The 13292-nt window shown below is 33.8% G+C and overlaps 1 protein-coding gene across 5 annotated transcripts in view; it reads right to left on the minus strand.

Annotated features, from left to right (window-relative positions):
- The window catches only part of TBC1D32 (TBC1 domain family member 32), a 209004-nt gene that overhangs the window by 168817 nt on the left and 26895 nt on the right, over positions 1-13292 (minus strand). For 4 of the 5 annotated variants that reach the window (XR_003126426.3, XM_049115029.1, XM_025422882.3 and 1 more), the window contains 6 exons: positions 11802-11927; positions 8636-8714; positions 8434-8537; positions 8280-8341; positions 7552-7696; positions 5011-5070 (listed from right to left, as the gene is read on the minus strand). Coding sequence is in view for 4 of the 5 variants with exons in the window: in XM_049115029.1 (XP_048970986.1) it covers positions 5011-5070; positions 7552-7696; positions 8280-8341; positions 8434-8537; positions 8636-8714; positions 11802-11927 (576 nt within the window). In the remaining variant the exon portion in view is untranslated. The remainder of the gene's footprint in view (positions 1-5010; positions 5071-7551; positions 7697-8279; positions 8342-8433; positions 8538-8635; positions 8715-11801; positions 11928-13292) is intronic. The other variant, XM_025422883.3, reaches the window with a different exon arrangement.

Raw genomic sequence — 13292 nt, forward strand, 5'->3', positions numbered from 1 at the left:
GACAGAGTCTTTAATGAGCTTCCCTGGAGGACATTCCACATAAGCTTCTTGGATACTTTTTTCTGTCAACTCTCCTCTTTCTCCCTGCAAATCATCAAATTTGAGGGGTGGTTTTCAGGATATCCTCCCATATCTATAGATCTTATCTAAATTAAACTTTAGAGATCCAGATCAATATGAAACTGCCTCTTGAAAATCTTGATCTCAAACTTCTAAGACCAAACCTACCAAATCTAAAGTTATTACCCTTCCCAACTTCTTCCTATTTTCCTCCTACTGTGTTACTTATCTCGATGAATTACATTAATCACTCAATTAAGTCCTCATACATCCCCCATTTAAAAAACCAAGTCTTCTACACCCTATATTCTAAAAATAAAGGTACTCCTGAGTCCATATATTTATCCCAATTCATGCTGTCACAGCCTAAATTAATGCTTCCATCACCTTTTGCTTGGATTACTTGAAATACTCTTCATATTTTTGCTTCAACACTTCTCCCCTATCTCCACCTAGCACCTTTAAGCCATTTTCTAAATTTTCCAAAGCCCAAATATGGCCACTAATCAGTGACTCACCGTATCTCTAGAATAAAAGCCTATCTCCTAAATTCGACATATTATATATGTGTTATTCCTCTTAGATACCCCCATCCACAGCCATACACATATGCACAAACACAGAGAAACAGATCAACCCATGTAAAAATCGGTCACCAAAAGCCAATTCAACACATGACCAAATATCCAATTCATCAAAAGTAAATTCACTCAAAATCTCACTAAACCAACACAGTTAAATCTGAAACATACTTGGAACTGACATTTACAACAAACTGAACATTTTTAGTTATAAAAGGAAAAGGACTGAATATTTCCCTTAAATAGGCCTATTTTTATTATAAGCAGGCCAACTGTCATAGTCCCAATTTAAAGTATCCAAGTAATTTTCAGAAAACACCATCCCATCTACTTAGTATTAGCATTCAGAGAACTGATTCTCAGGAAATTTCCTGTGTCGAGTCATAAAATATGTAGTTTCTAAACATGCTTTGTGTTTTACAATCGCTAAGCCTTTAAACATCTTATTCCACTCCCCTGACATATTTTTCTGCCACAACCTTAACCACACCACTTCTCTTTTCCAGGAGAACACCTGCTCATTAAGAATAAAAAAATTCCACACAATCCTCATTAAAGAGTGATTGTTTTATAAATAATAAAGGTCATAACCAGATTTAAATTTACTTAATAAATCGATGACAAATCTACATAACCACAATCACAGGTATCTGGAATAACAAGTTTAAAACCCTGTAAATCAATATATGTCAATGGATCTCAACAATATATTCCTGAAAGCCAACCACCAGTGTTAGCTCCGTGCTTCTGAAAATAAGCCAAGAATAGACACACTCCAGGAAATATATTTGTAAAAGCCAGTCAGCAAGAATCTCACCTGAGTTGCCATCCTTCCACAATTGATATGAACCCACTCTTGCCTCTGAAGCCCCACCAGTTTCTGAGTTCTAAGCTTCCCTAAAACCCTGTAAGATTAAAAATCTGCTTTGGCTAACTTAAGCAATAAATTCAGCTTTATATGTTGTTTCACATATTCAACAGTGGTCTTAATCCTGGACAAGTCTAGTGCTTCCATAAAGATGACCCTCAAGACTCCCACTTGGTAGTATTCTATAGGATCCTCAAAGAAGAGCGTTCACTAGGCCTCCCTGAGTCCCAAACTCTGATGGTCCTTCAGATCTGCCACCATAAGTTGGTCTCCGTGATCTGAGCTTGGACCTGCTTCATTGACTATTCACTGCTAAATTAATTTTAGTATATTAAGATTTGTAATAAAATAAGTCTTTACAGAAAGTAGCCTTTTGTTTTGGAGGGGCACTATTTGGTAAGCATTTTTGCTATTAATCAGCTTATTCTTCTGTGTTTATTTTGCTTTTGTTATCTGTACAGTCTCAACTCCTGTTTTATTTTGGTTTATCTTGCATCTACTGAATATATAAAGGAGAGCTCCATAAATAGCATTAGGAAGCGCAGTCTAAGAAGTGTCTAATCTAGTCAATCAAATCCTAGTCAGCCCTGAGATTCTTGGCTATTAGCAACAAATTCACGTAAAAGCAACTAGTCAAACTGCCTTGCAACCCCTACAAAAATTCCACAAGGCTACTCCGATTAGTCAGTTCATGTCACTGATCCCTAGCTTCTGCATGGTCAAAACCTGAGACATCATTCAGAAGCTCATATTTTTGCCCAAAAGTATAGTGATACATTTGATATTTGTCATGAGTTTTTCTAAATCTAAGCTGCAACCTCTTCCTGATAGAAATTCTACTTCCTGGATGAATTTATTCTTACAATCCTAGTGCTTACACACACAGTTAATTGGTAAGCAAGATAACCAAAAATGACTTAGAACAATTACCATTATGGGGAACTTCTGACATAACAAAATAATGCTTAACAGAAGCTCTAAATTAAGAGACAAAAGAACAAAGAATAGTCAGCTTCTCTAAGTGAGAATTCAAAACATTATCTCAAGATGGTTTCTTTGAAAGACTATTTCACTTCCATTCAAACCTTCAGAAACCCATTTTCCTTGCACCCATCCCCAACCAGCTTTATCTTCACCACTCACTTCTATTCCTTCCTCCTCTCCTTTGCTTCTTAAATATTGCTACCTTTTATTTAGAAAAGGATAACAATCACAGGAAAAGGGACACACTCAGGAGAGGAAAAATCACATATGATATCCCCTTTAAACTGGGGCAGGAAGCAAAAGTATAATAGAAAAATTTAAACCACAGTCTAAAGAATCAAACTGAAGGTTAAAGAATGATTTTCCTCAACCCCAAGAAAACAGAAATTTGCTGTAAAATTCAGGATTTTATTTGATATTTATTCTCCTGCCCTATCAAACACATATCAGCCAGTATATTTAATTGCTAACCCCTAAGATAGAGGAAAGGCAGGGGAGAAAACTTTAAAAATAGGGTATGTGAAAAACCAAGAGAGAATTTAAACTCTAGTTGTCAGTATTTTTTTAAATGACTTTGAGAAGGCAAGAAAAAGAGAAAATACACTACATAAAGCTATTTCAGAAACCATTCCCTTAAGGGTAGATTGGGCAAAGAATGAAGTTGTTAAAAATAAAAGGTTAAATATTTATGCTAATAGCCAAAATGCCTTTCAACTAGTTCATGACTTAATGATGCAATGGAAATAAAGCTCTCAACTTTCTCAGCTCTTAAAAACTGACAGCAGAAAAGTGCTATCAGAAAGTATGCAGGAGAAGCTATAGGAAATGCTTTAGCAGGTCATCCTGCCAAACACACTGCTATGATTAAAGTCCTTATGCAAGGAACAGTTACAAAGCAAAAGACAAATGCATGCAATGGTTTTAAAGTTTCCACTGTCCATGCACAAAATCTGATCTTCAATCTGAAAAGTGGGGGGAACAGAGTTTGTATCCATTTTCCTCAATCTTTCTTTTCAAAAGTTGGGCCAAGATTACTTTAAATTTATACATACACAAACACACATACACAAATCTTTTGATATTTTTAAGTTTAGGAAAGCTCTTTAAGAGAAAATGAGGTTTAAGTTGAAACCTCACGCAAGTCTGGCCCATTATGCACAGGAAATATCTGATCCAGTTGTAAAATATAAAAGTTGTTTATAAGAAAGTAACTGTTTTTCAAACTAAACACTGATTATGATATAATTATTAAAAATGTGTTCCTTATTTAAAAAGTTAATCTATCAGAAACATCTGCAATACTTCCACCTGGGCCCCTGTAATAGCAATAGTGAGTTATATGCATGACAAAACATGGGAGGGTGAGTCATCAGGATTTTTCCTCCTACTTTCTGTATTCTGACAAGATCAATCTATGTTCATATGGCCTAAATCTTCATTTCAAATAGGAATGGGAGAGAAATGAGATGTGGAAGGACTTCATGTCATAAAAATTTTAAACATTAGGTTTTTTAAAAATACATTTACTTGAGAGACAGAGAAAGAGAGAGGGAACACACGTGGACCCATGTAAGTAAAGGGAGGGGCAGAGGGAGAGAGAATCTCCAGCAGACTCCCCACTGAGTTTGGTGCCCAACTCAGGCTCCATCTCAGAATCTTACAACCCTGAGATCATGACCTGAGCTGAAACCAAGAATTAGTTGATTAACTGGCTGAGCCACCCAGGCACCCCAAATACTTATTACATCTACTAAGAAATTCCCACTCTATTCTTCAATATCCCTCTCTTCTCCTTCCTGAAACTCAATGCTCTCGATTCTCAAACACAAAAAAATATATTATTCTTCCATTTTATGTTCTACTGCACTCACTTAGAAGTTCGTTACTCTAGGAATATTTCCCTTCTCCTTTTAAACTCAAGATTCTAACTACATAAATCATATTTATCATTTCAAAGTCATATTAGAACTTTTAAAAATATTTTTAAAAATCTCACGTCGTTTGTCAATTGTTATTAGACAATTTCTTTTCAATTTCTTTCGATGCCTTTACACACTATTCTGCTAATAGCAATAAATGCAGAAAATTATGCTAATATATTTTACAGTATTAGTTTATATCGTGTATAACTTGAATTAATTTTTGTAAATGCATTTATCATTCTGAGTTTTTCATACAACTTTCAGTCAAAAGCATGGGTATATTTTATAAAACCAACTCTCCTATAAACACCTGACCTGAATTCAGTTACAATACTTAAAATAGGGCCTATCTCAAACTAGCTTGTTAGCATCCTAATTTACTATGTAATTATGGATTTCCTAATTGTTATCCTGACTATAATTTAAATTTCTATTTTTATCCTTTTATGTCTCACAGAATGGAAGTTTTAAAAAATCACATAAAAAGGGGATTGTATCATCAACCAAGATAATCATCATTCAACTTTGCACATTCAACTTTTTACATCGTATTTTGTGATATTATTTCTCAACATAAGGACAGAAACAGACTTACCAGAGATTTATATTTCTTTTCTAGAAGTCTTAGTACTGCAGTTCTGCTATAATATGCATGCTAAAATTAGGAGAAAACGATATTTAATTTAATATTCAAGCCATCCCATTCAAAGTCTATTTTTCCTGCATCATTTCCAATAACATAAATTACCAAGTTTTAAATTATTGTAATCAGTACAAAACAGGTTTTTCTATGTACAATGGATTATGAGCATAGCAATCACAAGAATGCAAATGATACGAAAAAACTATGGATCATTTATTAACAGTAGAAAAATATTCTTTCCCTCAATTGCAACCAGTTTCTGTGCTAAGTTATTTTAAAACCATTATCAACAAACATATCTGAAGGAAAGATAAAAAAGTGGAGGCAGGGAGATCACAACCCTCACAATGAGGAGGACACTCTGCTGTCTACATATGCAGAAGTTTGCCCAGCATGAAATATTCTAATGGAACAGTATCTTAATCATTTTCTGTCAATCATATATTTTAAGTGATTCAAAGTGCCAAAAATAATTCCCTCCTTAGAGCTGAATATAGTAGGATTAAAACATGCTTTTTATGCACTGCACAAAGGGGAGATTATACATAAATATTACTAAATTATATTAGATATCACTTGTTTTCAATGTAGTTTCTTCATTTTATGTAACACAAATTATTAAACAGTATTAAACTTGGTAATAACTATCAGAATTCTGGGAAATAGAGTTAATTAAATGGGGTAGCAGTTAACTGAGCGTTAATAAAAACCCCTTTGTGTTTTAACCCTTTTGTTTTAAAATGTTTTCAAAAATTAGTAATCCTTTTTTCAACTTTAAAAGAGAAATGTTAACCAACAATTCAACTTTTGACCATGTTCTAAAAAGAAATCCTCATAGGGCATGTCTTAGACCAATCACTATACTACATCCCTCAGGCCAAGTTCAGCTGTCACCTGACCTGGTATATAAAGTTATATGGTAATAGTTACATACATTCAGTTATATATTGTCTATGGATGCTTTTGGGTTACAACAGAATTGAGTAGGTACAAAGACAGTACAGGGCAGCCCCGGTGGTGCAGCGGTTTAGCGCCACCTTCAGCCCGGGATGTGATCCTGGAGACCAGGGATCAAGTCCCATGTTGGGCTCCCTGAGTGGAGCCTTTTTCTCCCTCAGCCTGTGTCTCTGCCCCCCTCTCTCTCTGTCTCTATGAATAAATAAATAAATAATATTTTTAAAAATTTTTTTAAAAGAGACAGTACAGCCCATAAAACCAAAAATTTACCAGCTGGCAGAAAGTCGGCTAACCTCTGACTTAAAGGAGAATAGGATAATGTGATGAATTTTCATTAACACTCAGGAGTTGATTTTTTTTTAAGAATTTTCTATTGGTTAGTTTTCTGTTATCTGCTGCATACTCTTGAGAATCAAGTACTGACAATAAAAAATGTTAAGTGAAAAAACTATAAACAGAATAGGATTTGTTAAAGAGCAAAACCAATAAAAGTGTATATAATGTACCTACATAAACCAAAATCTTGATAGTTTTGCCTCTGTTGTAGAAATTTAATTTGTGCTAGTACATATTTTGCATGTTTTCTACAATAAAGGTACAATTTGATAACTAAAAATTAAGAAGAAAGTATCAGATGTAAGAAACAAAGGGTTCAAGTTAATTAAATTGAGCAAACACTTATCAAAGGTATACAATAGAGGTCAGTAAGGGCTAAGCCCTAGACCTAACTGTGTTTTGGTTAATTGGGCATTATTATACAGCTTAGATAACAAAAGGCAAAACAAAAATAAAAATAAAAATAAGCCATCAATGAGGTAATGTCCAAACTCTATCAAGCAATAAATACACATGTTGCTGCTTTGCGTGGCCAGTCATGGCCCCACCCTCCTCCCTTCTCCACAGCAACAAATACATAATGCCTGGCAGACCAGTTTAGAGGAACAAAGATGTGAGAATAATAAGCCAACAGTGCTGCAGCTACTATCACACAGACCACTCTTATTCCACAGCAGATGAGGGAGGTGACAGCCTAAGGGTCTCTCTTAACTCCTAAATTAGTTTCAGTTCCAGAACAGTAATGAGGTCCACTGGAAATCACCAGCATTTAGGCATTAAACATTTTCCAAACTGCAGGTTCAGGAGGAAGCAAATGGAAGGATATTTTCAGACAGACCTCCTAAGTCTGAGGAAAAAAATGAAAATTGAATTCATGTTCAACTGTACGTACCTTAAAAATTTGAAGCTTTTAAACTAAAAAAGACTAGATTTTGGGTAGGTCATTCAGCTTAATGGATTCAAATGAATTATCATTTAAAATCCCATTCTAACTCTGTCGCTTACGAGGTAAACAAAACTGACACGTCAGTAAATGGGGTACTAATACCATCTATCTCATAGACTGTCACAAGATTTAAAGGACTAACGTGTAGAAATGATTAGAACCCTTAGCACACAGTAAAAACTGGAATTTTAGCTATTTTTTGAAACAATACAGCAATGCACTGAAAAGTATGAAAACATTCCATTTTTCCTTACCATCCACTTTTTGAACCACACAGCCTTGGTATCAACCAATGCAAAAAAGTAAATCGGATCCAAATTCTTTTGTGAGACAAGATGGCTCTGGTCATGTTTAACTGATAATAAGGACAAGGTATTCTCCACAATTTCTTCCATATACCTTAAAGTTTGGGAACAAAACAGTTTTAGAAAAAAACAAATGCTATCACACATACAACAGCATCAGTGATATAATTTATATTTATAAAATAATAAAATAAAAATTTTTAGAAACAACTTTTTTTATGTTTCAAGCAAATGGTAGAAATGGGATTCACACCCATTTTTTTTCCTGCTTTTTAAAAAATTCATGTTCTTTCTACTTCACCACTAGCTCTACAAACTTAACTTTCTGTTTTAGACTTATAATTGCACATACAACCTTATTAAAAAATTTTAGAACTGAAAGAAAAAGTTTAAAGAACACTTAAGGAACTTACCCAAACTAGCAAAGACCAATAATAAAAGAACTGGAGGCAAGACTACAACAACCTCATTTTGCTTTGTTGTGATAAATAAAGGGTATAAAATGATATTTGCATTGAGCCATTCATATAGCTAAGCACAAATATGAAAAGCTAAGTAAACTTAATTCCTTCCCCATCACACAAGTCAATTAAGACTGTCTTTATTCTTTTTCCTTGTGATGTACATAGGACAGCAACACCCCTATATTTCATATTTGCATAAATTAGGAAACTTACTTTTCTGGATGACGAATCCAGAAAGATGGAGCCTCTTTCTGATATTCATTTAGAAGACGAACCTGAAAAGCAGTGTGTAACAGGTCTCAAAAATCAGGATTCTTAAATATAGAACTATTTAAATTTTTTTAAAAAGCATATAGCAAGTGAATACCTTTTTAAGTAAGCAGATCACATTAGGATTACTTATATCTATACCAGTTGAAAGAGTAGGAATATGATTTTCTCTAGAAAGAAAGTATAACTTCAAATATTTAGCTGAAAAGAAAAATTAAAAATATTAATTATTTACAATATTTTCTGAGAAGTAGTTTCCTATCTGTTTTCTTAAGCACAAAAAAATTTAATAAACATACCTAAGCTTGTATAAATTTCCTTAGTCATATGTAATGGTGAAAGAGTAAATGTCTGTGCATAGAATTTTAAAATCCGGTCCTACGGAAATGAAAAGATTTGCATCAGAGATTCTTACAAAGATAGAGATTAAAAAAAAATTTCACATAGTGAAAAACTTAGAAAATAAACAAAATAAACCATTCAGAAACATGAGGGGGGATGTACTTATAAATAAGAGAACAATCTTGTATTGAGCAATAAAAAGTAAAATTGACCAAAACCACATGGGCGGGGAAAGAGTGAGGTTTGATGAGTAAGCTACAATATGAAGATATGAAGAGAAAAGTAGGAGTCCTATATGGTTAAAAAAAAAACAGCCTGGGTGGCTCAGCCATTTAGCACTGCCTTCAGCCCAGGGCCTGATTCTGGGGACCCAGGATCAAGTCCCACATCCAGCTCCCTGCATGGAGCCTGCTTCTCCCTCTGCCTGTGTCTCTGCCCCCCTCTCTCTCTCTCTCTCTCTCTCTCTCTCTCTCTCTGTCGCTCATGAATGAATGAATGAATGAATGAATAAATAAATAAATAAAATCTTTAAAAAAAACAAAAACAAAAAAAAATATACTCCATTCCTTTCCAAATCCAGCATTCACTGTTTTTTTAAATTGCTTACAAGGGTAGTTTCAGTAATTTGACATTCAGGACTAATATTTTGCCTATTCCCAAGAAAAATATCATTTAACACATTTTCCAAATTTACATGATTAAAATCTAAAATAGAAACTATCACAAGGTAAATGAATTAAATGTTAATAGATGTAGCTAGAAAAATCGTTGGCCCTAGTAGATACTTACAAATGGTAGCTATCATTTTAATTATACCAACTCTAATATTGTGATGAAATTAATCCTAACAGTGAAATTTAACATCTCATTAAAGAAAAACCTAAGATTTCCTCAAGTGTTTTATTCTGGGCAAGACAGGGTGGGGGATGAGGGAGTGGTCGGGGGGAATTAATCTTGCCTATATCAAATGTTAGCATAATTTTCTTAGAAAAAATGGTTACACAAAAATAACTAAAAATTTCTAATAACCCAAAGGAATTCCTACTGAACACAGTATATTAAATATTTTGGAGGGATCCCTGGGTGGTGCAGCGGTTTGGCGCCTGCCTTTGGCCCAGGGCACGATCCTGGAGACCCGGGATCAAATCCCATGTCGGGCTCCCGGTGCATGGAGCCTGCTTCTCCCTCTGCCTATGTCTCTGCCTCTCTCTCTCTCTCTCTCTCTGTGACTATCATAAATAAAAATTAAAAAAAAAAAAACTAATTAAATATTTTGGAAAGTTAATTTTTATAGTTGCAGCAATTGGTATCTGTCACACTTTTCAAATACTATATGCTTCACTCAGTTACATGCAAGAGTCCTTCAGAGTAGGAAATGAAGAAACAGAATCAACCTCAAGAATTTGGATCATGCATAAATTCAAAATGAAAAGAATGCCACACTTTGTTTTCTACTCCAAAATGATTGGTTCTATTACCATTTCCCCTCTACAACAACTTCTTCCAATTTTATTAAGCATTGACAATACTCTTGCTGAATAATCTATAATGGCTCAACAAAGCCACTTATATTGACCTAATATTGACTTATATTAGGATATTTACTATTTATAAAGTTATTGCATAATTTTTTAAATAATGAAAGGAAACCTACCTGACCACTTATTCTGTCTTTGTTAAGAAAAAAATAAAGAGAAATTTACAGTTGTGTTCCCTTTTAGAAAGCCTTGAAATGTTAAAAGTAATCCTGAAATATCTTTTTCCCTTCTGAAGTTCTTGGATTATTGAGTTTTTACAGAGGTCTGCATAATCTTCTGGTGTAAGGTTGAAGTGCATACCAGGTATTAGGTAATTGAACACATTTTCCTCCCTTATAAAAGCAATAAACCACTTGTTTCCAAACCACTTCTGTTTACCAGTATAATTATATCTTCATTGATGGAAGAATGTCATTTTTAACAATAAATGTATTTAATTTTTTTAATGTATTAATATTTTTTTCTACTAGAATGTAAGTTCTACAAAGGCAAAGACTTCTGTCTTGCTCAGTTTGTTTCCAAAATCTAAACTAGAATGCTACACATTGTTAGTAATCAATACATATTTGCTGAACAGATAGCAAAATTTAACTGTAGTATTAATATCTTAAATTCTGTACAAAACACTGTAACAATTTTACTGCCAAATTTTTCTTCATTGACACATCAATAAAGAAAAAGACACTCTAAACCTAGATTTTCATTTAAATATGAATATAGGATATAATAGGATTTTTTAAAACTATTTTTAATTTATGGATTTTTAATTCACATCAGTGATATTGCCAATATCAGTGATCAATATACTTTTTAATATAATCTTACTCATGTAATAGTATTCCAGAGAAGTTATAGGAGAATCATTTTTTACAATCATTTCTCTATTTACTTCGTAATTTTTGGAATTTTCTACATTTGCTTCATGATTCATCCCAATTATCTTCTAAACTTAGCTTTAGTTTTCTTCTCTTTTTAAGCAATTAATCTCTAAATAAATACTTAAATACATATAAAGAAAATGCTGGGCAGCGGTTTAGCGCTGCCTGCAGCCCAGGGCGTGATCCTGGAGACCCGGGATCGAGTCCCCACATCGGGCTCCCTGCATGGTGCCTGCTTCTCCCTCTGCCTGTGTCTCTGCCTCTCTCTCTAGCTGTGTCTCTATGAATAAATAAATTAAAAAAAAAAAAAAAACTTTAAGAAAATGCTTATGATTCAGTTAGAATAAATTCTAATCATTTTAAGTTCAAATTTTCATATATCATGAATTCTTCTAAAATGCTTTAAATAGTCTTTTAAAATATTTTTCAATTCAAAAACAAGACACAAATACTTGGATATCCCTTTACAAGATAAAACAAGGTACAATGTAACAGTCTACTCTTATTTGGCAGTGAAGTGTGACACTGGGAATCTAACCATGAAATAACAAGTTAATACCTTTAAAGAAAATCTTCACAAGTCAAAAGCTAGGATTGAAATTCCACGAATATTAGAGCTACTATTAAAGAAAATCATTCAGTTTCTTATAGAATGGTGGGAAAAAAATTTTTTTAAAAAAATCTATTTCTTTAAGCATTTTCCTTACACTAAACACAGGATCAGGATCTGAAAGAGACATTGTCAATTTTTCACAGAGTGTAGTCCAATTTTCACAGTTCAAAACATCAGATGGCGGAGCTGAACATAAGGTTTGCAAGGCTTCATATCTCACCTATAATTTAAAAAATGTTTATTAATACTCAGCCACTAGAATATCAAAAATACCCCAAATATTAAACAATGAAAACAGTCTAGATGATTGCTCTAAAGAGCCAACTGACAAAAATCAGAAGTCCTTTTATAAAACAATTTTTGAGAACTCATTTTTTTAAACTAAATGTTATCCAGAAAAAAATACGTTGTTATTTTACATAAAGCAAAAACTAAAACCTCACTGTTGGAGATTCTAGATCACATGTCTAAGTGAAAGAGGAAGGAGGATGGTGGCCAAATCCAAATCACCGGGCAAAGTTTTCCAATGGCTTTGTCCCACATATCTTTCCTATTTAAGCAAGCACCTATAGGTGGTCCTATAGTTTGAGAGCCTTAATTTTTAAAATAGCCTGGTGAAGGATTCCCATTCCAGAATATAGGAACAATTCTAACAAAATAATTAATTTGGACTACTTTTTGATGTTACACCATATTTTCTGACCTAATCACGGAAGTAGAAAAAGTTAACAGTGCGATGAAAAATTGAATGTCTTTATTTTCACAGAAAGCTTACTTCTTAATCATTCTTTGCAAGATCGAATCAGAATTCACTTAAAATAGTATGACCCAAAGACAGTGAAAAATAGCTCTATTCCAATCATGAATGCAACAAGGCTTCTCCCGCACCACTCTCTGACTAGTGAGTAATAACACTGATTCCAACCTGTTTCTCAAAATCTGGTTGTTTCTCCAGTTGAAATAACTGAAACCTAGTGGTTTAAAAAGGGCAAGAGGTGGGGGACAGGAGAGGAGAGGAGACACAGGAGAATATAAGACCTTAGGAAATGAGACCTTCTAAATCAGGGTATCAAGTTTCAGGTGAAAAAGAATACACATGCACTTGAAAGTGTCTATATATTCATATGAAAGAACTTCTAAATATAACTATATTTGTGATAGGGACTGGGGGACTATGGAGAGATTTCAGAAACATTAAGTAATTTCTCCTTCTCAGTTAATTTTTAAGACAAATCCCATTAAGAATTTAGGTTTCTGGGACACCTGTGTGGCTCAGTGCTTGAGCACCCGCCTTTGGCCCAGAGCATGATCCTGGAGTCCCAGGATCGAGTCCCACATCAGGCTCCCTGCATGGAGCCTGCTTCTCCCTCTGCTTTTGTCTCTGCCTCTCTCTCTGTCTCTCATGAATAAATAAATAAAATATTAACAAAAAAAAAAAAAAGAATGTAGGTTTCTGAGCAAGTATAGATTTCCAAGTCATCCACCTAAACTGAAGACAGTAAGATTGTCATCATATAAAAGTCAAGTCCCATTTCTAATATCTTTTGAAATATTTACTAAGAACCTAGAAAATAAATCAGAATGT

The sequence above is a fragment of the Canis lupus genome, chromosome 1 (genome assembly GCF_003254725.2).
Source record: "Canis lupus dingo isolate Sandy chromosome 1, ASM325472v2, whole genome shotgun sequence".
Classification (NCBI taxonomy): domain Eukaryota; kingdom Metazoa; phylum Chordata; class Mammalia; order Carnivora; family Canidae; genus Canis; species Canis lupus.